The sequence below is a fragment of the Danio rerio genome, chromosome 12 (assembly GCF_049306965.1).
Source record: "Danio rerio strain Tuebingen ecotype United States chromosome 12, GRCz12tu, whole genome shotgun sequence".
NCBI lineage: Eukaryota > Metazoa > Chordata > Actinopteri > Cypriniformes > Danionidae > Danio > Danio rerio.
In genome coordinates, this window is record NC_133187.1 from 10,283,796 (window position 1) to 10,307,164 (window position 23,369).

General features: G+C 37.7%; 1 protein-coding gene across 4 annotated transcripts in view; it reads left to right on the forward strand.

Moving 5' to 3' along the window:
• ppp1r9bb (protein phosphatase 1, regulatory subunit 9Bb) overlaps nt 1–23,369 on the forward strand; it is a 60,749-nt gene that overhangs the window by 31,395 nt on the left and 5,985 nt on the right. For 2 of the 4 annotated variants that reach the window (XM_073918253.1, XM_009306518.5), the window contains exons 4-11: nt 2,363–2,495; nt 6,565–6,685; nt 6,776–6,880; nt 13,469–13,604; nt 15,344–15,493; nt 16,519–16,572; nt 19,176–19,405; nt 21,978–22,074. In XM_073918253.1, the coding sequence (XP_073774354.1) occupies nt 2,363–2,495; nt 6,565–6,685; nt 6,776–6,880; nt 13,469–13,604; nt 15,344–15,493; nt 16,519–16,572; nt 19,176–19,405; nt 21,978–22,074 (1,026 nt within the window). Of the gene's footprint in view, nt 1–2,362; nt 2,925–6,347; nt 6,686–6,775; nt 8,725–9,352; nt 11,283–13,468; nt 13,605–15,343; nt 15,494–16,518; nt 16,573–19,175; nt 19,406–21,977; nt 22,075–23,369 lie in introns of those variants that run through there. The other 2 variants (XR_012387848.1, XR_012387849.1) reach the window with 2 other exon arrangements.

The following is a 23,369-nucleotide window of genomic DNA, read 5'->3' on the forward strand; positions in this document are numbered from 1 at the left end:
AGGTCAAAAACACAGACACACACACAGAAACACCATTTTCCCATAGTCTTTCAAGGACACAGTCTCTCTAAACCCCTCCTTTTCAGAATCTACACTGTTCAGATACCTCTCTGTCTTTTTCGATAGATTTAATGTCTGCCAGAAACCAAAAACCTTGTACCATATCTGAATTTCAGCTCCAGAAGCTTCCTCAGCATTTTTGTATATGGTAATATGAACAGCATTGGTTATACTGCATCAATTTGAGCCTAAGTTTTCATTTCTTTTGCTAAATATTATAGGTGAATTGAATTAATAAGCAGCATATAGTTGAAGCTCCAGTATGTGTGATTGACACCTAGTGGTTAAACTAAGTATTGCAGTCCAAATTCAAAATATTGGAGAGGTATTTCTTTTCACCCAGCCGCTTCGACTAATCGCAAACCCACGTTGTCAGATTGATGACACCAACAGAAGCGAGCAACATGATGATTGAGGCTAAAATGTATAAGCTGCTCAGCTAATGTTTACATCTGTAATATGTATATTAGTTGCTAATTAAAAACCACCTTGTGTGAATTTATACAACTCTGAATCTGTGTCATTTTGGAGGCTGCTACTGTCGTCTGGATGTGGCCAAGGAACCCCAGGTGCTGAAATATAATTGGGTAATCTGGCAGTGGGTGGAGTTACACTGACCAAGACGTCAATTTGTATGCAAAAACCCATTAGCGAGTTAGCATTTTAGCAGTTCCGGTTCCCTCGTCCCAAAGTCAATAGGTATTTTGAATGGGATTTCGGTTTAAAATGGCTAAAATAAGGTTTGTGGTTCCCACAAACTCAACATGCTTTTATATTTTATTCTACAATATAAAACACATCAGTTACATCACACTCTTGATTTTTAAAATTGGTTATGCTTCTTTAATAAGACAGTTGCTCTCAAGTTGCTAAATGGGTCTACAGGCCATGTCAAAGACATTATACGTCATCGAGCTAAACTGGTCTGGAATGCAGCCCGCTTGTGTTGGGCATTTGGATTTGTCTGTTATTTAAGTATTTTCATGAATAGTATTTTATTTTTTTGTAGTATTTTTCTAATTGGGAATTCATATTGTGTGTAGATAATGCTTTCACTTGTGAGGACACATATTATGAAGATACTGCTTACCAGTGCAGCCTGTCTCTTTCCTGCTCTCAGTAATGCAAACGTGTAAATAAATGTGCAAGAATAACACTTGTGTGACTTGAAAACAACATTAACACTGTTTATTTGACTGTGAACAATGTTGTACTTTGATAGTCATTGGCTGCTAATATGATTTCGCTATTTAGATTTTGCAAATAATACTATTATGAAATTATATTATTAAGGAGAAAGTCCAAATGTGCGTATATAAATCCAAACGTACGTATGTGTAAGTTCCCTGTCGTACAGGTGTAGTTCACTGTCAGAATGCAGTTGTTTTGCTTGTTGATGATTATCCAGGCCTTGTACAGTTCCGTCTTCATTCCTTGTCTTTGGCTAGGCAGAACCTCTGTTTTTAGCCCTATATAGTGTTAAATCTGGTAATCATGGAGCATTATTTCTTGCACGTGATCACACAGAACAACATTGTTGACATCCAAAGACTTGTAGGCCTTTAACTTCTCTGTTGTAAAATCACTTGGAGCTTCAATGAGATTGTATATTTTGGGCTGTATGCTTGGCCATTTTGTCTTATCCAATATTCATTTGGAGAGTACTATCGCCAATGGACCCTTCAGATGAACGCCGCTCACTTTAACGTTAATTTTGCCGAATCACTGTGCTTATCACTGGGTGACAAGCTGTTATAATACGCTGAAAGCATTATGTAAATAATATATATAATATGTAATCAATATATCTTATTTCTAAGACAACAACAAACTATGGACCACATCGGATGTCATTCCCTCGATGTAAATGCTAGCACTCCCAGTTTTTTCTAAGACCTCCCTGCGCGCACATCCTGAATGTTTACAAACCTGGTAATTTGTCTATAGTTCAGACATGCTCCGCCCCCTTTTAAGGCGCTTTTCATTTGCTCTTCATTTGATGTGCTTGAGCTCAACCACTCTCACTGGCAGAGCTGTGATAAAAATGAAACGCTACTGGCTGTTTTTTAAAAGGGGAGGAGCTACTCTATGTCCAACCCTCTTTTCATTTTTCAATTATATTACGTCAAACGCCAAATGAAAAATGTACAGTTCAAAGCACTTCATTGGACCTTTAAATATCTGCAAACATATTACAATATTTGTATACTTTAGAACAGTCCAAAATGTACAAATAACACCTTTAATATAACCTTTAAAGCTTGCTTCTGATGTGGTCATTAATATATGATCAAACTTTCAGGTGTTTACAACCTATTCCAATGAGGACTACGACAGGAGGAATGATGACGTGGACCCCATGGCTGCTTCTGCTGAGTATGAGCTGGAGAAACGTGTGGAAAGGCTGGACCTGTTCCCCGTCGAGCTGGAGAAAGGTACTGAGAGGCGGTGAATGATGCTTAGAAAAATCAATACATGCATGGATATATTGATGGATGAAAAGCTTTGAGGTTGACAATATGGATGGATAGGCAAGCGAGTAGATTTCTTTTTTCTTTTCCATTTTTTCTTTTTATTTTTTTTTTGCAGTTGAGTAGAACACAATAAAAGATGACAAATTAGGCCCCAAATTATTTAAGATGTTAAATAAATCTTTGGTGTAAGACTTTAGGTACGTCTGAAAACAAATGCACTGTACTTATGCACTGTAGTAGTGCAATCACACTCTGCACTTTGTATACCATATGAAATAAAGTCTTCATGCACTCAACAACAGTCGCAGCTTTGCTCACGAAGCAAAAAGGGCAGGAGCTATCGGACATTGAAGTTGGATTACTTTATTCATTTTCTCCTATGGTTTCCCAGTGATGGAGAACAGCTGGAAGGGCATCCGCTGCATAAAACATGCTGGATAAGTTGGCGACCCCTGATTAATAAAGGCTATTGGTTTACAGAGATATGTCATTCGTTTACGCAACAAGCTAGAATGAAAACAAAAGAACCGCTATGTTTAAAATACATAGCCGACGAGCCTAGAGATTACAGCATTATTATATATACAAATAATAACGAGCCATTGTCGACCCGGGCTCAAACAAACCTTGTCGTTGTCTTGATGAACAGCCACAAAGCCAAAAACAAGAGCAGATTTACCCTGTGTCCCTAAGTTTTTTACGAGCAAGTCTGAAGCGCGAGCGGTTTCGCTTTCTTGCTTGTGCTCGCCGTGCGTCTAAATCTGAAATAACAAACTTCTTGAGCTGATGATAATAACGTGATTATTGATTACTGACGTGCTTTTGAAACCTGATCCTATCAGTAACTGAGAAACTCGAGAGTGAAGCGCGAAAAAAAGGAGAAGTCAGAAAATGGAGCACATTATTTCTTCAGCAAACCTGAACAAACTGCTATGTTTAACTATTATCATCACCTTTTGTACTTTTATGAACTCAGAATGATGGAATGACTCTCTAACAGAGGCTACATGTGCTGCTGACACACAGATGAGAGGTTTCACTGACTGATGGCTATATTTTGTGTTGTTTTTAAAACTAAATAAGGACTAAATGTCTGTTGTGTGTAGTTTTTCTGTAATTGATAACATATCAGAGACTGTAAGGGTCTGTATGTGTTCATATATGTTACATTTATGTATTTATTTTATATAACTGCAGACGCTACAGTAGGCAATTTCGCACTGTCATTGATCTGCAGTTATAATCAACTCATGTTCATAGAAAAGTTAGTAATAAACATTTATACACTAGGATTTATTTGTATATTGCATCTGTTTTGTGAGAAGTGCTTTTTATATGATTTGTGAACGACCCGTACAGTTTTATTGTAGATATTTTCTCGAGTGAAAATTACGTCGACTGAAACTTTCTGTCATACACCACGGCCACCAAAAGGGTACCCTTGGTAATGGAAACGCAAGCCTGATAAAGGTGACCTGTACCGACCCGAACCGTACCGTACTGTACCAGTCAGTGGAAAAGAGCCATAAAAGGACATTTCTGAATGGTTAGTGGATACATTTTTACATTTGTTGTGGAGTACAGTTGAATAAACTGGTCGACTAGCATGTTACTGCCGTGTTTTATGTGCTGCTTTTGCAAATAAAACATTACACTACTAGTACAATTCTCCTGTCCTCAAAGAACATAAAAAAATTATGAGTGAATCATAGATTTTCAGAATAATCTAATCAAATATCTCTGGTGTCTGTGAATACAGTCAAGAGACAATGGGAACATTCATACTGTATACCAGGGGTGGCCAACCCTGTTCCTGGAGAGCCACCTTCCTGCAAATTTCAGTTGCAACCCATATCAAACACACCTGCCTGTAATTACCACATGTTGTTCAGGTCCTAATTAATTGGTTCAGGTGTGTTTGATATAGGTAGCAACTAAAATCTGCAGGAAGATGGCTCTCCAGGAACAGGTTTGGCCACCCCTGCTGTATACAAAATAAATTGACACACTTGTTCTGGGTTTGAAGTTAAGAGCACCCTTTAGAAACAGTGTCAAACTGGCCTTGTATAAGTGTATAAGCAGATTAAGGTGTGGTAATATAATTTTTTTTTGTATGGATGCAGAAAAATGCTTACAAAAACTTTTCTGGGTTGGTATTTATAGCACTTAAACACAGAAAAAGTCTTAATTTCATAATATGTCTCCTTTAAATGATTGGGACCAGTGTTGCCAGATTGGAAATGTCAAAGTGTCAAACCAGAACTTCAAAATTATCATACACGAGTCAAACTGAATGTATACAGCTATTATCTAGACAACTAGTGTTTTGACACAACGTGCAAACTGCCACAATATGTAAAAAAAATAGGCGTACACTAGTGGGAAGGTTCAAACTCCACCTCAGAGTCGCTGTCCTGCGTGTGCTGTCAGATGTTAAGGGATTCATTTTGGGGTACAAATCGGATGCCGTCATGGACCGCAACATAGTGCTGGTTGGCGTGATAGCAGTGCATCTTTCCAAATTTTTAACACACACAGAGACGTGCACGAGCCTATTCAGAGTATCTATAATGAGCCGTTTTTGTGGCTTTGTTTTGACAAGATTAACTTTGGAAAAACACGTTCACATGACGCATTAGAATGGGGAAAAACGAGAACATCAAGGGCAAACTCTCCTGTCCTTCTCACCTTCCTTTTTTAGCACTGCTTTTTAAAACTTTATTGCATAAACGATCAACCTCAACCTAAAAATGACTGACTTAAGCACGGAAACGGACGGCAGGAATGTTAACTCACGAGGGAGAGGCGTTCTCCACGTTGATTGGCTGAGAACATGAAACGTAAGTGAGAAAGAAAACGTGCATAACTCCAAGTTCTCTTCACAGAGGTTAGACACAAGATGCAGCTAGATCAATGAGTAAATAAGTCCTAAGATTACAATGAAATTCATTTTAAATGTCATAAAATTTTGAAATTATTATACACTATTGGATTTTTTTCATTATTGACCGTACATCGTACAGAGGTCAAAATTATCGTACAAATACGATAATTATCGTACGTCTGGCAACACTGATTGGGACAGTACTCATAGTGTAGTTTTTGAGCTTATAAGTCCGTTCACAATGGTTTGTTCTAAAAATAATAATTAAATAATAAATAATTACAGTATTTTGATATCAATATCGTACATGTTCATTATAACAATATATTCAACTAGATTCTTAAAGTTTGAGGACAAACTTTGAGGCTGGCTTGTGAACGCCTGATGGTAATAGTTTATTTAGTTTAAACCATTTTAAAAAGTATGAAAAGATGGGTAGGTAGGTAGGTAGATAGATAGATGTAGTCTGATGCAGAGTTATGAGGTCACAAAGTTTGGTGCAATGTTAAGTCAATGGGATTTTCCAACGGTCCCGGGACATTTTTCGGAAAACCGAAAGTCGGATCAGTCCGAAAAGATATAGCAACCCGAGTCAGACCAGTTTGGAGGTCTGGTGTCAGTTTGGTGGTCATAGCTCGAAAGCTCTAGGAGGAGATAGAGTTTAATTTTTAGTCTCAGAAGACAAATAGGATAACAATAGTCTGGCTTGCTACACAAGCCAGCCTAATTATTGAAAATGGGTTTATTTTTAGTGCTATGTTTGTTTACCCTTTTGTTGTTCTTGTGGTGTAATGAACTTTACCATATCAACATTCATTCATTCATTCATTTTCTTTTCAGCTTAGTTCCCTTATTAATCCGGGGTCACCACCGTGGAATGAACCGCCAACTTATCCAGCACATGTTTTACGCAGCAGATGCCCTTCCAGCTGCAACCCATCACTGGGAAACTACATTGTCAACTTAATATAGTTTATAGTACACAATCATACTTATTCTGCCAAAAAAATACAGGATTGTTAGTGTTGAAAAGATAAAGCAATAATATATGTTTTTAAGATGGATTTTGAATTGAACAAATAGTCTGCGGCAGTATTGCGAGCAGTATTGTAACTGAATTACACATTTTTTTATGTCCATCAACAGACAATGAGGGTTTGGGAATCAGTATTATTGGCATGGGTGCTGGAGCTGACATGGGCCTGGAGAAGCTTGGCATATTTGTAAAGACCGTCACAGACGGAGGAGCTGCTCATCGGGATGGCAGGTCGATGTTATGCATATTTCACAGAATCATTTTTGACTTGATTGTCTGAGGTCATTTCTCAATACCATGCTGCTTATTTTTCCCATTTAGGATACAAGTGAATGATTTGATTGTGGAGGTGGATGGAACAAGCCTGGTTGGTGTAACTCAGAGTTTTGCAGCATCTGTTCTGAGAAACACATCCGGGACCGTTCGGTAAGTTAAGATGGCTAGCTGGAGACCACTGTGAATTTCCAACTTTTTATATACACTCTGTCATCATATCTACAGTCACTACTGCGTCCTCGAACTTATTCAATCATATACTTTGTTTTTTAAAATATTTTATTCACAGTTTGTAACATCGTTCTTTAATGTAAAGAGTTTAAAAAGTCCATTCAAGTTAGTCCTACAATTTAAACTCATGCTGAGTCAATTTAAACTCACGCTCACTGGCCACTTTGTTAGGTACACCTTACTAGTACAGGGTTGGACCTCATTTTGTCTTTAGAACTGCCTTAATCCTTTGTGGCATAGATTCAAGGTACTGGAAAATTTCTCTGAAATTGTGGTCCATATTGACATGATAGCACCACACAGTTGCTGCAGATTTGTCGGCTGCACATCCATGATGAAAATTTGCCGTTCTACCACATCCTAAAGGTGCTCTATTGGACTGAGATTTGGTGACTGTGTAGGCCATTTGGGTCCAGTGAACTTAGTGTCATGTTCAAGATACCAGTCTGAGATGATTCGCACTCTATGACACGGTGCGTTGGTCAGCAACAATACTTAGGTAGGCTGTGGCATTGACACAATGCTCAATTGGTAATGTGCCCAAAGTGTGCCAAGAAAATATCCCAACACCATTACACCAACACCACCAGCCGGAACCATTGATGTATGGCAGGATGGATCCATGCTTTCATGTTGTTGACGCCAAATTCTGACCCTACCATCCGAATGTCACAGCAGAAATCAAGACTTATCAGACCAGGCAACGCTTTTTCAATCTTCTATTGTTTAATTTTGGTGAGTCTGTGTGAATTGTAGCCTCAGTTTCTTGTTCTTAGCTGACAGAAGTGGCACCCGGTGTGGTCTTCTGCTGCTGTAGCCCATCTGCCTCAAGGTTCGACGTGTTGTGAATTCAGAGATGCTCTTCTGCATACCTTGGTTGTAACGAGTAGTTAATTGACCCTACGCTGAACCACGCTCAAAAATTGCCACCCACCAATCGTGGTTTAGCAACTGTCGCTACACGAAGGGCTCTGTCAAGCTTTCGAGCGAGTGCAAATTATGGATTGTGCAAACCTGATACCCGGTATCTTTAAAGTTTGGACGGGAATTTCCCTTTTCAATACCTAAAACCCAAGAGGAGAAATGCCAGTGTGGATCAAGCTGTGTGAGAAGCGATAAAGATGCGGAGCTATGCTGGTTTTGTTTTGATATTCCTGACACATTCAGTGATAGACTGGCGGCAAGAACTCACACACCTCTTACCCTATACAGATCTAAACTGTGTTTCCTACAAAAACACAAAGCTGGTTATGTTTCCCAGCTGTCGTGTTCCTTTTTTTTTGCTCGATATTATGAGTAATGCTTCGTTTAAGCCTTCGCCATAACTTTAGTAACTTTGTCATACTAATAGTGAACAGGTCATAATGACATGAGTTATTAATCTAAAATATACAACTCTGCGAATCTGTTGCTAACTTTACTGAACTTCATATTTCCATTTTATTTCAAACTACGAATTAAAATTACAAGCAACAGAACAAAACCAAGATATGATCACAAATCGAGCACTTGCGATCAATATACTTTACCAGCAGCTGTTTTTCATTAATTTATAAAGAGCATACAAACATACTGACAGTAATAGGTAACTTACTGTACATTGTGCCAGGCACGAAAGCTTGACAGGCGTAGCAACAGTAACTAAGGAGGGCGGGGCTTAGCGAAGGGTCCATTGAGTGATTTGAGTGCGGGAAAATTCCAGTAGATCAGCAGTTCCTGAAATACTCAGACCAGCCCATCTGGCACCAACAACCATTTCAAGAGTTCACACTTAGCTGATGATTGATTATAAGCAAGTTTGGCATGCTGTCCCGGGAGAGAGCCCTGAGCTCGAAGGTTCTTGAGCCCTGGGCTCCCTCCCGTTTGGAGGAAGAGAGGGAAGCCTTGAGCTCAGGTAGATCTCGACAACTCCCCCTTGATAAGAGCTGATGACTAAAAATTGAATGCTATTACAAGATATGCTGCGTTATAAGATTACCTGAATTGCAAATTTAGATTTATCAATTTACTTGTTGTACATGTTTTTGGAATGTGCAAGGAAACCGGAGGACCCGGGGAAAACCCACGCAAGCACGGGTAGAACATGCAAACTACACACAGAAACGACCACTGGCCTGTTGAAGGACTAGAACCGGTGACGTTCTTGCTGTGAGGCGACAGTGCTAGTCACTGGGCCACCGTGCTGCCCTTTGGAGGGAAAGGTGAAGAGGTAGGGGTGGAAGGGGGGATTCTTCAAATCGAAGATGACTGTAGTGAAAAAACCCTGGCTCTTTATAGTGGGTTAGGAATGGCCTGATTGGTGGATCATGCATGCTAATGGAGAACCAGCCGTGTTCAATCATAATCACGTGCTCCTCTCGAAATTAGTTTATGAATAAACTTCACTCAAAGTCACTTAAATCACCTTTCTTCTTCAGTTTGATGGCCGGTTTAAACTGCAGCAGATCACCTTGACCATGTCTAAATGCATTGACTTGCTGAGATGTGATAGGCTGATCCGAAATTTGCGTTAACGAGCAGTTCGAAAGGTGTACCTAATAAAGTGGCCAGTGAGTGTACTTCACAGCTGTTAGAAAAGTATGTTATAGTATGAATGTGAATAGAATGAATTCAGATGTACTTCATCCACTATTATCATTATCACATGACCTAACCACGCCTGTTGTGTCGTTTCACTCCCATTCATAAATTCTCCCATGCAGCCATATCCAAAAATCCATTGGATGCGCACATCAGAAATTTACCTGAAGTAGTTGGTCATCCGGGTACTTTTCGCTTAGGCTGAGTGTCCAAAAAATAATTTTTTGAATGCAGAAACAGGAGCACTGTACTTTACGTAGCTGGGACCGTATGAAGCTGCTTGCTTAAACAATGAGTAAACTCTCAGATAGCTGGAAACTACTGTGAGAGATGTCACATATTTTAATTTCATTTACAACTCTCATTCCAATTTTTAACCTTTAATATTTACTGTGATCTAATCTGCAGGCATTACTGCATTTCAATGGATGTCAATCCCTGAAATATACTTATCAGTGTAGGCACAAGTAATGACCAATTAATCAAATGCTACTTTCAGTTAATGTCACAATGACTGTATTTATGAATTGAGCACACATGATTAATACCAGAGTGCTTTAATTATTGCTGATAAAAGCTGGAAATTAGGGCTGTTAATTAAAAAACTATGCCGGAAGCTAATTTGTATTGATAATAATTCATATTTAATTGTAGTGAAAAAATGTTTTCCCATTATTCATGTGGCAGCCAAGAATGATTAAACTCTTTGATTACAAGAGCTCAATACTTTAATGAAGTTAATCACTCACTGTGAATCAAATGCATGTCCTTTGGTTATTGTAATGTGAAGTGACGTTGACAACGGGTGCGGATCCAAATGCAGGTTTATTGAGAATGGTCAGGCAAGCAACGGTCACAATCAGGAGCAAACGGATGTATGTGGGCGAATCCAGAGCTGTAGTCGAATACACAGCCAGATGGTCAAAAGGCAGGCAGCAGACAGAAATAAACAAACAAAACAAAGGTTAAAACACGGCAAGACAAGGCAAAGAAACCACATCGTAGTGTTCACAATACTGTACAATAAGACTCAGCTAAGTGTGTGTTAGATACTGCGGTCACAGTAGAGTTTGTGCGTGTGAAATTCTGTTGTACAGCTCTGCAAAAAGGGGCGGGATCAAACAAGATGATTAGACATTAGCAAGCGATTGGTCCTTGTTTTAAATTCCTGTCCGGAGAGGTCATGTTTTGATCCTCGATTGATCTCATGCAATCATATGATGCAATTTAGCCTGTCAGAGTTCACCAAGCTTGAATTTTCCAATGGAGCTAACTGCGAAACTTGTCACACAAGCTTGTGTTTCCGGTCTGCATTTGTGTGCGTATAAATGGAATTCTATGGGAAGAAAAGTCCAGTGTGACCGCAGCTTTAGTATGCTGTATAAATAGTACAACTAATCAGTCTTTGAGCAGTTTCAGCTGCTAGCAATCAGCCAGGATTTGGAAGCGGTGTGTGTGTGCAGTGCATGACTGGATCTTGTAGTCCACATAATGGAGGATTTGTAGTTCTATGCGATACTGTTTGATTACCAGCTATCTGCACAGGCTAGATCCCTGATGATCATCACAGTTATCGTTTTGATTGTAATTTTAAAACAAAAATATGTAAATGCCACCGAAATTACTATTTGCAATTTCGCTGTATTATTTTTTTTGTGCATTTCCTCTTTAAAAAGCATATATTCAAATACATATGGCATCATTTCAGACGGTTCCACATCAAAATTCAGCTAAATTCAGGAAAAAGAAACAAAAAGGAGGGAAAAAAAGCTGTCTTAAACTAAAAATTTGATGATTCTTATCAGAAATATGGTTTTGTCCTCATCCCATATTGCTCAGGGCTGCATATAATCAACACAAAAAAACAGTTCATTCTATGAAAAAGGTTGGAGACAATTTAGATCACTTGGACAAATCATAAATATTAATATCACAATTATTATTTTAATATAGCTCTTAAATTTGCAAGAGAATTACTACATTGTAAAAAGCAATTATTTACTGTACTCTGAAAAAAAAAAGTAAACCTGCTCTAACTTATAACTGTTAAGTTGACTTATCATTGACTTGTTGACTTGTATCATTTTTCTATGACTTAATTATATATTTACGATTTATTTTTAAGTAAAGTCAACTAACCACTGTTAAAAGTGTAGAAGTACATGAAGGCAGTAATAAATACAAGTCCATCACAGATTTATATTTATTTAGCCTCATGTTTTTGTGTTAGCTTTGCAAATCTGTCTAGACGTCCATAACTTGGTGAAAAGAACATTTCAGTGTAAACTTAAAGGGCACCTATGGTAAAAAAAAATCTACTTTTCAAGCTGTTTGGACAGATCTGTGTGTTGGTATAGTGTATAGACCGTCATACTGGGGTGATATGAACACACCCAGTCCTTTTTTTTCAATTTAACTACAAAAAAAGGGTCGGCCAATTGGAGCTGTTTTCAAATCGATCGCACCATTACGTAGGTGTGCGATCCCCCCGCCCACCGAATTGATTGACAGCTGCGCGCATTAACATGTTCCGGTAGTCGCGTGTATATGCAACAAGACCAGACAGACATACGCAAAGCAACCGGGAATAAAAGCTCTGTTCAGTTCGCTAGGATCAGCAATCATCATCAAATGTGATTAAGAGTGAGTTTCACATGTTTAAAGTGTTTTTAAACAGAGTATGTGTGTAATTAATTACAGCGTTTTACTTCAGCTTTACTTCATCAGCACAGCCGCGTGTCAGAACAATTATAAAAGAAGACGCTTCAATCCCGGTTTGTGGAAGTTAAATCAGGTTTATTTTGTACATTAGCATAACAGATATCCACACAGTACTTGAGGTTAGCCTTAACTAAGCTAAGCACGCTCTGTCTGTCTGCCTGCCTGCGGGCGTGCGTGTGTGTGTGTGTGTGTGTGTGTGTGTGTGTGTGTGTGTGTTTGTGTATGTGTGCGCGCGCGCGACGATATTGTGTGTGACTCATCAATGCAACTTCACAATACTGATTAGTAAAGGTTAGTTCTTACTGTAGTATCTCACAAACGCTACGTGAGACCTCCTTCCTTTAAGTCTGTCTGTTGTCTGACGCAGCTGAGGGAGGAGGCATGTAGAAACAGTGGGCGGGAAAGAATCGTCTTAAAGGCGCAGTACGACAAAACCACCCCCTGCTGCAAATCAGTATAAGACAGCATCTTGTAAAAGGTATAATGAAAAATCTGATGGGTATTTTGATCTGAAACTTTATATACACATTCTAGAGACGCAAAAGACTTATATTAAATCTGAAAAAAGGGGTAACCTAGGTGCCCTTTAAACTTTATTTTTTTATGAAGATTGACTCTGGTTCATTGCCTTCTGATATGAAATATGCCTCCCCCTCTGCCTTCATTCAGCATTCAGCCAATGGGGTTATTGTTACAGTTGTAATTATGTGTTACAAAGATTGTATTTAGACGAGAAGAATAGTACATTTCATTATGATGGATGAGTGTTAACAGGGGATGCCAGAACAAGGAGAGGGTTTATGAAGCCACACACAGGGTGGAGCAGACACGCACAGCAGAAGAGCAATGAAAAGGGAGGAAATTGAGGATGGATAAAAAAGGAGGAGAGAAAGACAAGCATAGAAGGATCTATAAGAGCCGTATCAACAGTATTCAATGATAAATCTTGTTGAATCACCATAAATAATGCATTTTTATCATCTCTGATTTAAAAAACACACATTCTTAACTAAATGTTTTTAAGTTTTACAAAGTTTAATTTAATATGTTTAGTCAGTTTGATTTATGTTAGTTGGGATGTCTAGAAAGGTTAATTTCATTCAACTAATTCAGGTGCATTTCTTTGGAACCAAATCTATGGTTATGAGCTCAGAAATAAAGGCTTTATGCTACATTAAGGTGTGTGATAAACCTCTCTTTTTTCAGGTTTATTATTGGCAGAGAAAAGCCGGGAGAGCAAAGTGAAGTGGCCCAGCTCATCCAGCAGACCCTTGAGCAGGAGCGCTGGCAGCGGGAGATGATGGAACAACGATATCGAAACTACATGGGCGATGAGGAAGAGGTTTGACACATCTTCGCAACCCTAATTTTCACGTTTAGGTCATGATGTTTAAATAGCTAATTCATTTGTGCCACTTTGTGGACTCATGTGTGTGCTTGTCTAAAAAGGTGTGTTAAGGCACAATTGCTGGCGTGCTGCTATTTTGAGGAACTGAAATAGTCTGCAACATTGACCAAATAAAAGCTTGTCCAAAGTCTAGCGCAGAGCGTGTTAGTTATGCGCCTATGCAGGTCCAAACGCGTACACATTTCTTAACACACACAGGATGTACAGCAATACACAAATATCTTTACATCTGGAAAAAATGTATTAGTTTGCTGGAAATTAGAACTGACTTTAGAAATTGTTTTGACAAATTTGACAAAATAGTTTAAACAAATCTTTGCGCTAAAAAAACCCTAAATTAAACATATAGGCTAATGGATGTCTTCATTGGAGTGTGTACAACACCGTTTCCTTATCCACGAAAGTAAAGGAGTAAAGAGTAAAAGTAAAAAAAAGTAAAGAGACCTAATGGAGGAGGCTCATTCTTTATTGTCACGCAGACCATCTGATTAACAGTTTTTTTCGCTAGTGAAGTGTTCAGTTTTTCCACTTGCAAAGTCCTATACAAAGTCTTATTTTGTCTTTAATACAGTCTGTCAAACACGATATTACTTCAGTGGCTACTAGGCTCGTATGTTTCTGTGTAATGAAACATCGCCAACTACTGGCTTTGCATATATAATACAGTGTTATTAAACATTTTTGTGGATCTGTCTGAACAGACATAGTTCTTCTTCAGAGATAACAAATTTCTTTGCTTGATACTGAACTTTGTATGGTATTTAAGCAATAAATGTAAACTTAAAGGGATAGTTCACACTAAAATTACACTGCAAAAAATGCTTTTCTTTCTTGGATTTTTTGTCTTGTTTCTAGTCCAAATATCTACAAATTCTTAAATCAAGAAGCACTTTCTAGACAAGCAAAACATATTGTCTTGTTTTAATAAATAATATGCCAAAATGAAGTGAGTTTTTCCTCAGATCAAGCAAAATAATCTACCAATGGGGTAAGCAAAATAATCTTGTTTTTCAATTTGTGATAAGATTATTTTGCTTACCCCATTGGCAGATTATTTAGCTTGATTTAAGGAAAAACTCACTTAATTTTGGCATATTATTTCTCAAAACAAGACAATATGTTTTGCTTAGGGTTAGGGTTAGTCAAGAACTTTTAGATATTTGGACTAGAAACAAGACAAAAAATCTAAGTAAGAAAAGCATTTTTTGCAGTGTAAAATGTCATCATTTACTCCCCCTTGTTTCAAACCTGATTGAGTTTCTTCTGTTAAACACAAAAGAAGACATTTAATGAAAGCTGAAAACCTGTAATCATTGACCTTCATAGTAGGGAAAAGTACATTGGAAGTCAGTGGTTACAGGTTTTCAGTTTCATCAAAATATCTTCTTTTGTGTTCAATAGGAGAAACTAATAAATGTTTAAAAACACTTGAAGGTGAGTAAATAATGTGTGAATTATCATTTTTGGGTGAACTTTTCCTTTAAATTCATTCTAAGAAACTGAAAGTGTTTTTTACTATAGTATTCATATCTTTTAATCACTGTTTTGTGTAAATACCAATATCTGTGGCCTTTTTTTTTTTTTTTTAAAGATCAAAAGAGTGTTAATGAACATGAATTTGCTTTACTGTGTAGAATTCACAATAGATTTTTAACCCTGATCTTCCCTTCTAGCCGGGTGATTACGGCACGGATGAAGAGGAAGAAGATGAAATGAGCCCCACATACCCCAGTGCCATAGAGGTGTTCGACCTGGCTGAGAACGAAGACATGCTTTCACCTGTAGAAGTGGACCCTGAGAAGCTTGCCCACAAATATAAAGAAGTAAGACACAAAGTTGTGAAAAAAAAAAAACAATTATATTGTAATATATCTTATATATGATAGATTGAAATGCATTTTAAAACACTGTTTGGAAGCACAAACTCCAGATAGTTATATTCATTACATAAAACCTTTAACATCTGATGTTTGTATATACATGGAAAGTGCTTGAAAAGTGCTTTAATTTGACTTTCTAAGACGATGTATGTTGGTTTCTGTTGATATCACACATAGTGTAGTCATTTACCTGTGCAAACGTACTTTAAAGGGGAACTATTATGCAAAAATCACTTTTATAAGCGGTTTAAACACAATTGTGTGGCACCAGTCTGTGAAAATAACCAGCATCTAATGGTAAAAGTATTTGTTTTATTTTTGATAATCACACTTAATAGAAACAGTCTGCAAAAACGCTTTGATTGACATTCTAACTTTGTCATCATAGGGGGAAAGCCCCGCCCATTATCACAATCATTAGCATATTAAGTCTTGTTTTTGAATCTGCCACTATGTTGACACGTAGGCATTTATGGCTCCGCCCCCTTTTGAAAAAGCGGGCTGTGAGCACAAACTGATTTGAATTTAAAGCGACAGTCACCAAAACAGCACAATTTGGCACTAAAAGGGGCAATTTTAAAGATTTAATAAACATTATCTATGTGGTATTTTGAGCTGAAACATCACATTCATACTCTAGGGACATCTGAGACCTATTTTACATTTTGTTAAAGGGGCATAATAAGGTCCCTTTTCAATTTGTCATCTGAAATTAAAGAAAGAGACAAGCTGGCAACTATTCATGAAGCATTGTGAATTAAAACTAGAATACCTTCTGCTTAAACATAACTTAGAAAACATTTCATTTTGATCAGTTAATGAAGTTTAAACTAAATAATGAAGGTTCTTTATAACCACTGTGGATGAAGATGTATGCTTATGTCTTTCTAATGAAAGTCCTCTTTATCTGTTTTTGCAGAACAGCAGATTTAGTGATGTTCTTTAACCTGTTTACTATTTTGACACAGTTGCAGATCAAACATGCTGTGACCCAGGCTGAAATCCAACAGCTCAAGAGGAAGGTATGAGCACACTTTTCTATCAAACGGATCATCATACATCTTGACCTTTTAAAGTCTATGGTCTTGACAGATACTTTGGACATGTTCTTTGAATTATAAGCACATATTTTCTAAACCTACATGATTTCATTTGGAATTCAAAATGAGATATTACACAAATTGCACTGCTAAAAGTGGACAGTGATTTAAACCGTCAAGCTCAAAAAACACCAAAAGCACCATATTAGTATGAATCGAGATCTTCTACAAGCCATAGCTCTGAAATCTGACAGTGAATTTCCTGTGAATTCAGCTAGTTTATTACAAGAACTGATAATCTCTAACATTAAGCTAGTTTATATGTGTAACGGAGGCCAGCTAGTAAGTGCTGTGCAGGTAAACCTCACTCCTCTGACCTCTATAGATGCTCTAGCGACAGACGCTAGAGGCAATGGTCTTTAGCCTCCTTGGTAGAGCAACCAACTCCCATGCAGAAGGTCGCAGGTTTGATACCAGCTCGGAGTAGGTTGTGTGGCGTAGGACCGGTGGGGTTACATTGGTGCCGTGACCCGGATGGGAGTGAGGTTTAGTGGGGTGAGTGTAATGGAGGCCAGCTAGTAAGTGCTGTGCAGGTAAACCTTACTCCTCTGACCTCTAAAGGTACTCTAGTGACAGACGCTAGAGGCCATGGTCTTTAGTCTCCTTGGTAGAGCACCCGACTCCCATGCGGAAGGTCGCCGGTTCGATACCAGCTCGGAGTGGGTTGGGTTATGTAGGACCGGCGGGGTTACATATGCACTACAAAATGCTTATGTTTCCCAAAACTCTGGTCCTGGATTACATGCAAAGCAATTTCCTGCCTCCAATAGCGCTATGAGGATGGTTAAACAATGCAGAGATGGGAAGTAACAAAGTACTTTATTATTATAAGTATTATTATTATATATTATTATTATTATAAGTAGATTTCTCTGGTGTCAGTACTTTACTCCACTATTTATTTTTCTGAAAACTTTTTACTCTTACATTTTTACACAACTATTTTTACTTTATACTTGTTACTTGCATTTTAGTGTGTTTTTTTTTTGCATTTTAAAGTGTTTTGTGGTGCAATCTGTATTATTTCTTGTCACTGTAAAAATTTGAACGCATTCTTCATTCAAGAAAATCTAAAACTATCTGTCATTGTGAGTGATGATACAAAGGGAAACTTTTTAAGCAGTATTTATGGACAATTTCGTGTATACTTTGCTGCTTAAAATTGGCAACAAAATTTTTCCCCCAAAATTTTGAAATGTAAGTTTTTTTTGTGTAGTATAGTTACCAGCGTGAAACAGGAAGTGGTAATAAATATATTTTTCTTAAGTGCACTACCTGACAAAAGTTTTGTCGTCGATCCCAGTTGTAAGAGCAACAAATAATAACTTCTATTTTTTTTTCTTATGAAAAAGTGTCAGAAGGTAGACTTTTTCGATGAATCATCTGTTTGAAGTGCATCACAAATACTGCCGAAGACCTATTGGATCCCGCATGAACCCAAGATTCTTACAGAATAAGTCAAGTTTGGTGAAGGAAAAATCTTGGTTTGGGGTTACATTCAGTATGGGGGCGTGTGAGAGACTACAGAGTGGATGCCAACATCAACAGCCTGAGGTATCAAGACATTTGTGCTGCACATTACATTACAAACAACAGGAGAGGGCAAATTCTTCAGCAGGAAAGCGCACCAGCTTATACTTCAGCCTCCACATCAAAGTTCCTAAAAGCAAAGAAGGTCAAGGTGCACCAGGATTGGCAAGCCCAGTCTCCAGACATGAACATTATTGAGCATGTCTGGGGTAAGATGAAGGAGGAGGCATTAAAGATGAATCCAATGAATCTTGATGAACTCTGGGAGTCCTGCAAGAACGCTTTCTTTGCCATTTCAGATGACTTTATTAATATGTTATTTGAGTCATTGCAGAGATGTATGGATGCAGTCCTCCAAGCTCATGGGAGTCAAACACAATATTAATTTAATCACTGCACCATGACTTTATATTCTATACTGTACATTATTTCTGTTAAGTGACAATACTTTTGTCTAAGCAAAGTCAGTCCTTACTGTCCTAATTAAGTCATTAAAAATCAAGGCATGATCATATTTTATTTTGGTAAAATAAGCGTAAACTAGAGGCGTTTGACTTTCAGATAAGCCACTTCTGATACCAAATGATCAACTAGAGGTCAAGTCATTATTTGTTGTTCCTAAAACTTGCATAGACGACAAGAATTTTGTAAGGTATTGTACATATTTGAGGCCTTTTTTTTTCTTTCTTTCTTTTCTTCAACAATTACCAGAGTCGTTTTATACATGAATATCTGTACTTCTATTAAGTAAAGGATTTGTGTACTTCTGCCATCTCTGAAATAACAGATTCACATTTTTCAAATAGAAAACACTGAAGCTTCTACTCTGACAAAGAGATCTCTTACTAATTACATGACAAGTAATGTTTGCATGTGTGTGTGTGTGTGTGTGTGTGTGTGTGTGTGTGTGTGTGTGTGTGTGTGTGTGTGTGTGTGTGTGTGTGTGTGTGTGTTTGTGTGTGTGTGTGTGTGTGTGTGTTTGTGTGTGTGTGAAGTTAAATCACGCAGAGCAGGATAAGCAGCGCTGGCGTTCTGAGAAGGCTCAGATGGAGCGCAACATGCAGGAGAACCGGGAGCGCATGGAGAAGCTTGAGGGATATTGGATGGAGGCGCAGAGTTTGTGCCAGGCTGTGGACGAGCACCTGAAAGAAACGCAGGCTCAGTACCAGGCTCTGGAGCGCAAATACAGCAAGGCCAAACGCCTCATCAAAGAGTATCAGCAGAAGTGAGTAAAAGCAAACATCCACATTCTTACTAAGGGCCTACTCACTCTATGCTGTCCAAACCGTGTCCAGGCCTGTTTCCCGGATCGTTTGAGAAGTGTGAGCGCTTTGAATTGGGCTCAGGCGCGGTTAACTTGGCCAGTCTAGCCTGGTCAAGAGTTGAGCATGGTTCACTTGGGCTTTGGCGCGGTAAGCTTGTGTGTGAGTGCAAAACGCGCATGAGCCTGAAAGCAAGACGTGACTTTTAAGGTACTGTTTGATATAGATTTATTAATCATTCTTACTGTTCAATAAATGCAAACTGTCGCAGTTTATTAAAGACGCAAACCCCTCACTGCACAACAGCTGCACCTTCAGCAAACCTCCTAATTCGTGCAGCAAGAGGACTTTATGATTATTTATGACGTCAAAAGTGGCTTTTCTGTTCGGCTAAATATTTGGCTACGTGTCACCGCATATCAAACGACTAAAACGATATAAGTAAAGAAATCTCCACTGTGGTGAGCGAAAGCGCTTACTAAACAGCACATCATCGATGACCTAAGCATTCCCAGGCCCGAATGTAATGTGAGTGAGGGCCGTCGGGGGAGACCGGAGGGGGGACAAGCGACAGGTTCAGTGTGGGCCTATACAATTGATTTAACAATCTCATTTTATTTCAGATTTCAGCCCTAAGGTCTTTGCACACTGAAAATCCCAAATTTTTGTATGTATTTTTTTTTTGTTTTCATGTGTGAAAACTTCATCACGCACACAATCCTCTGTGTACACACTGAGTTTGATGTGTATTCATTATTCCATTCGAAAAAACTGCAAAGCATTTTGGAGTCAATTCAAGCAGTGATGCATTGCTCTCCTCACTCTTCTCAAGTAGAAAAAGAAAGAGGTGGAGGGAGAGTTCTCGCCCTTAACAGCTGCATTTGAAAAGCAAAGTTTATTTTATTTGAATTTTGTTACATTGCTTGTGATACTTCACACATTTCCGCAAGTAAACAAATCCTGAACAGAAGATACTGGCAGCACTTAAAAGGTATGGACACACACACCCCAAACAGCAATGAGAGGTGACCCAGTCACTGACGCCACATTGTGTTTATATTTTATCCATGTGTTTGTCATAAAGTTATCTGTGCTGAAGGCTCAAGTGATGGCATTCGGTTTTTTGCCTTTCACTTGTACTGTAGGGATGGCTAACGTGAAACTGACATTTCGACACAGTGTCGAGATCCCGAAGCGCAAACGAAATGCACGAAACAATGCACCAAAGCATGATCCAAACACCCAGGTCACGTAACTAAAGGGTTTCAAAACCCTGACCTAAACGATACAAAGCATTGGTCATTTCAGAAGCTTGACGAATCTGTGTTTGACTGACAGGGTCGGAAAAAATCTCTATTTTATGTATCCTAGTGGACTGTGCGTGTGCACAGAGTAACTGTGCTGCAAATGCCCGAGTTCGAGTCCTGACCAAAACTTTTTATGACCAAAACAAGAAATGTTAATTCACAAAGTGTTCATTTGGATGTCAGACAATGTTAAAACTAAACACGTTGCAAGAACAGAGCATTTAAAAACTAACATCTACAGATGCATCACCCTGGGGTCTAACCCATTTTCTCCTCATGATAGTCTGGAACTCACACTACTTCACTATATTGCTTGAAACCTCTCTACAACGTTGGGTTTAATACCTCAATTTGCTTAACTATTTCTTTTCTGTAGCTGTTCCAGAACAATACATAATAAATGATCACTAGGTGTCACTGTAGAGACGGGTTTCAAAACATTTCCAAGCTTCGACACATTTGCTTCGACTGTTTCAGTGTTTCATGAAGTCTCGCTTTGCTCAACATTATTGTTCGGTGGTTCTGAACTGTCAAAACACATCTCAAAATGTTTTTTGTATACAAAACCGAATTCTAATTTTTTTTTGACAGCCGAATGTTTCAGAGGCAGTGTGTCAATATGATTGTCACAACGTGAGAACAAATTTATTTTTTAACCTGAAAATTCTGTACTTAAATTTTGGATTCAGTGTGCATGTGTCACTGTGCTGTTTATCTGATGTAACGCCTGAGAAGCAGACACGCACGTCGGAGCGGTGGGTGGGGAGAAGCAGCTCATTTGAATTCAAAGCCACACACTATAAAAACATCTACAATGTCTTCAGGCACCAAAATGGGCAGATTCTGGAAGCTATAATAATTAATCAGATGGGTATTTTGAGCTGAAACTTTACAGACACAATCTGGAGACAACAAAGACTAAAATCGGTCCCCTTTAACAGACAGTTTATAAAATTCACACTGACAGTATAGAAGTTGGATTCACAAACACATTATGACCAAACCTTTGTTATAATCTTTGTTGAATTGCAAACCATTATAACAATGTTTAAAAGAATAATTGAGAACTTGTGAATGTACTGTAAAAAGTAAAGAAACTGGCACTTTCTTGAAGTTCTTCCTTCAGTCATTGAATTAAGATCATTCTATACATCCACGATATTAATAAACAGTTTATGAATCTTCTTTTCCATTTTAGAAATCTAAACAAATGTATTTTTTTATACAGGGAGATTGAATTACTCAAAAAGAAAACAGCTCAGCAACAAACTGTAGAGGAGACTGAAGCTTCACAAAATGAGGAAACAGAACAACTTCAAGACAAGGTATCATGAAATTATATATATATATATATATATATATATATATATATATATATATATATATATATATATATATATATATATATATATATATGCATGTTTTCTGAAGCACAATATATACCTTAATATATAAACATTGGAAAACATAACCATTGATAGACCATTTGATTTCAAAATGACTTTAAAAAACAAAAAAAGCTAATTGATTTGATGTTGATTGAGTTATCTTGATGTCAAAATGACATCAAACTGACTTTTAATATTTGTTTTAGAAATCAGGACTTCGGGACTGTCCAGTAATACATTTTTATGTGTTTTTCAATATTAAAAATAGAAATTCTAAATTAGATGTCAGTTTGATGTTGTTTTGACATTGGGGTATTTACATGCACTTTAGGGATACAAAATCCAGTGTAAATGTGTAATTTTGAGTTGCTTGTCGATGAATAAAATCTTTCTTATGTTTTAATACTTTTGGGTTGTTATTTTGGTGGTCAAAAAGGCATCTATGTTAGGATGTCAAATGGACATCATGGTTTTGACATCAAATTGATTGGCTTTTTTGACATGTTTTTTATGTTGTTTTGATATCAAATCTATGGATACAAGCAAGGGCCTGCAGATTTCATAGTAATTACTATAAACTTTAAAACATTAATTGTGATCTGGGGTCTGTTCTTTGTACGTGGATTACTCAATAAGCTGGATTTGGTTATTAAAGATTTGACTCGGGAGCAGGCCCATTTCATATTAACAGGATCAGAATGGGCCTTTTCAAGAAAAGGTAATACTGAAAGTATGTATTGAGTTCTGAAATCCTCATGCAGTAGTAGTTATATACACCTGGGAAAATAGTAAATAGCTAAAAAAAATTATATATGTATTGCATCTGTAAAGTATTCATAGTGCTTCACTTTTTCAACCATTTTTTATGTTACAACCTTATTTCAAAATGGATTAAATTTAATTATTTCCTCAAAGTTCTGCACACAATACCCCATAATGACAATGTAAACAAAGATTTTTTTTAAATTGTTGCAAATATGTTAAAACTAAAAAACCTGAAAAATCACATGTACATCAGTATTGACAGCCTTTAACATGAAGCTCTAAATTGAGCTCAGGTACATTCTGTTTCCACTGATCATTCTTGAGATGTTTCAGCAGCTTAATTGGTGTTCATCTGTGGTAAATTCAGTTGATTGGACATGATTTGAAAAGGCATACACCTGTCTATATAAGGTCCCAGGGTTGACAGTGCATGTCAAAGCACAAACCAAGCATGAAGACAAAGGAAT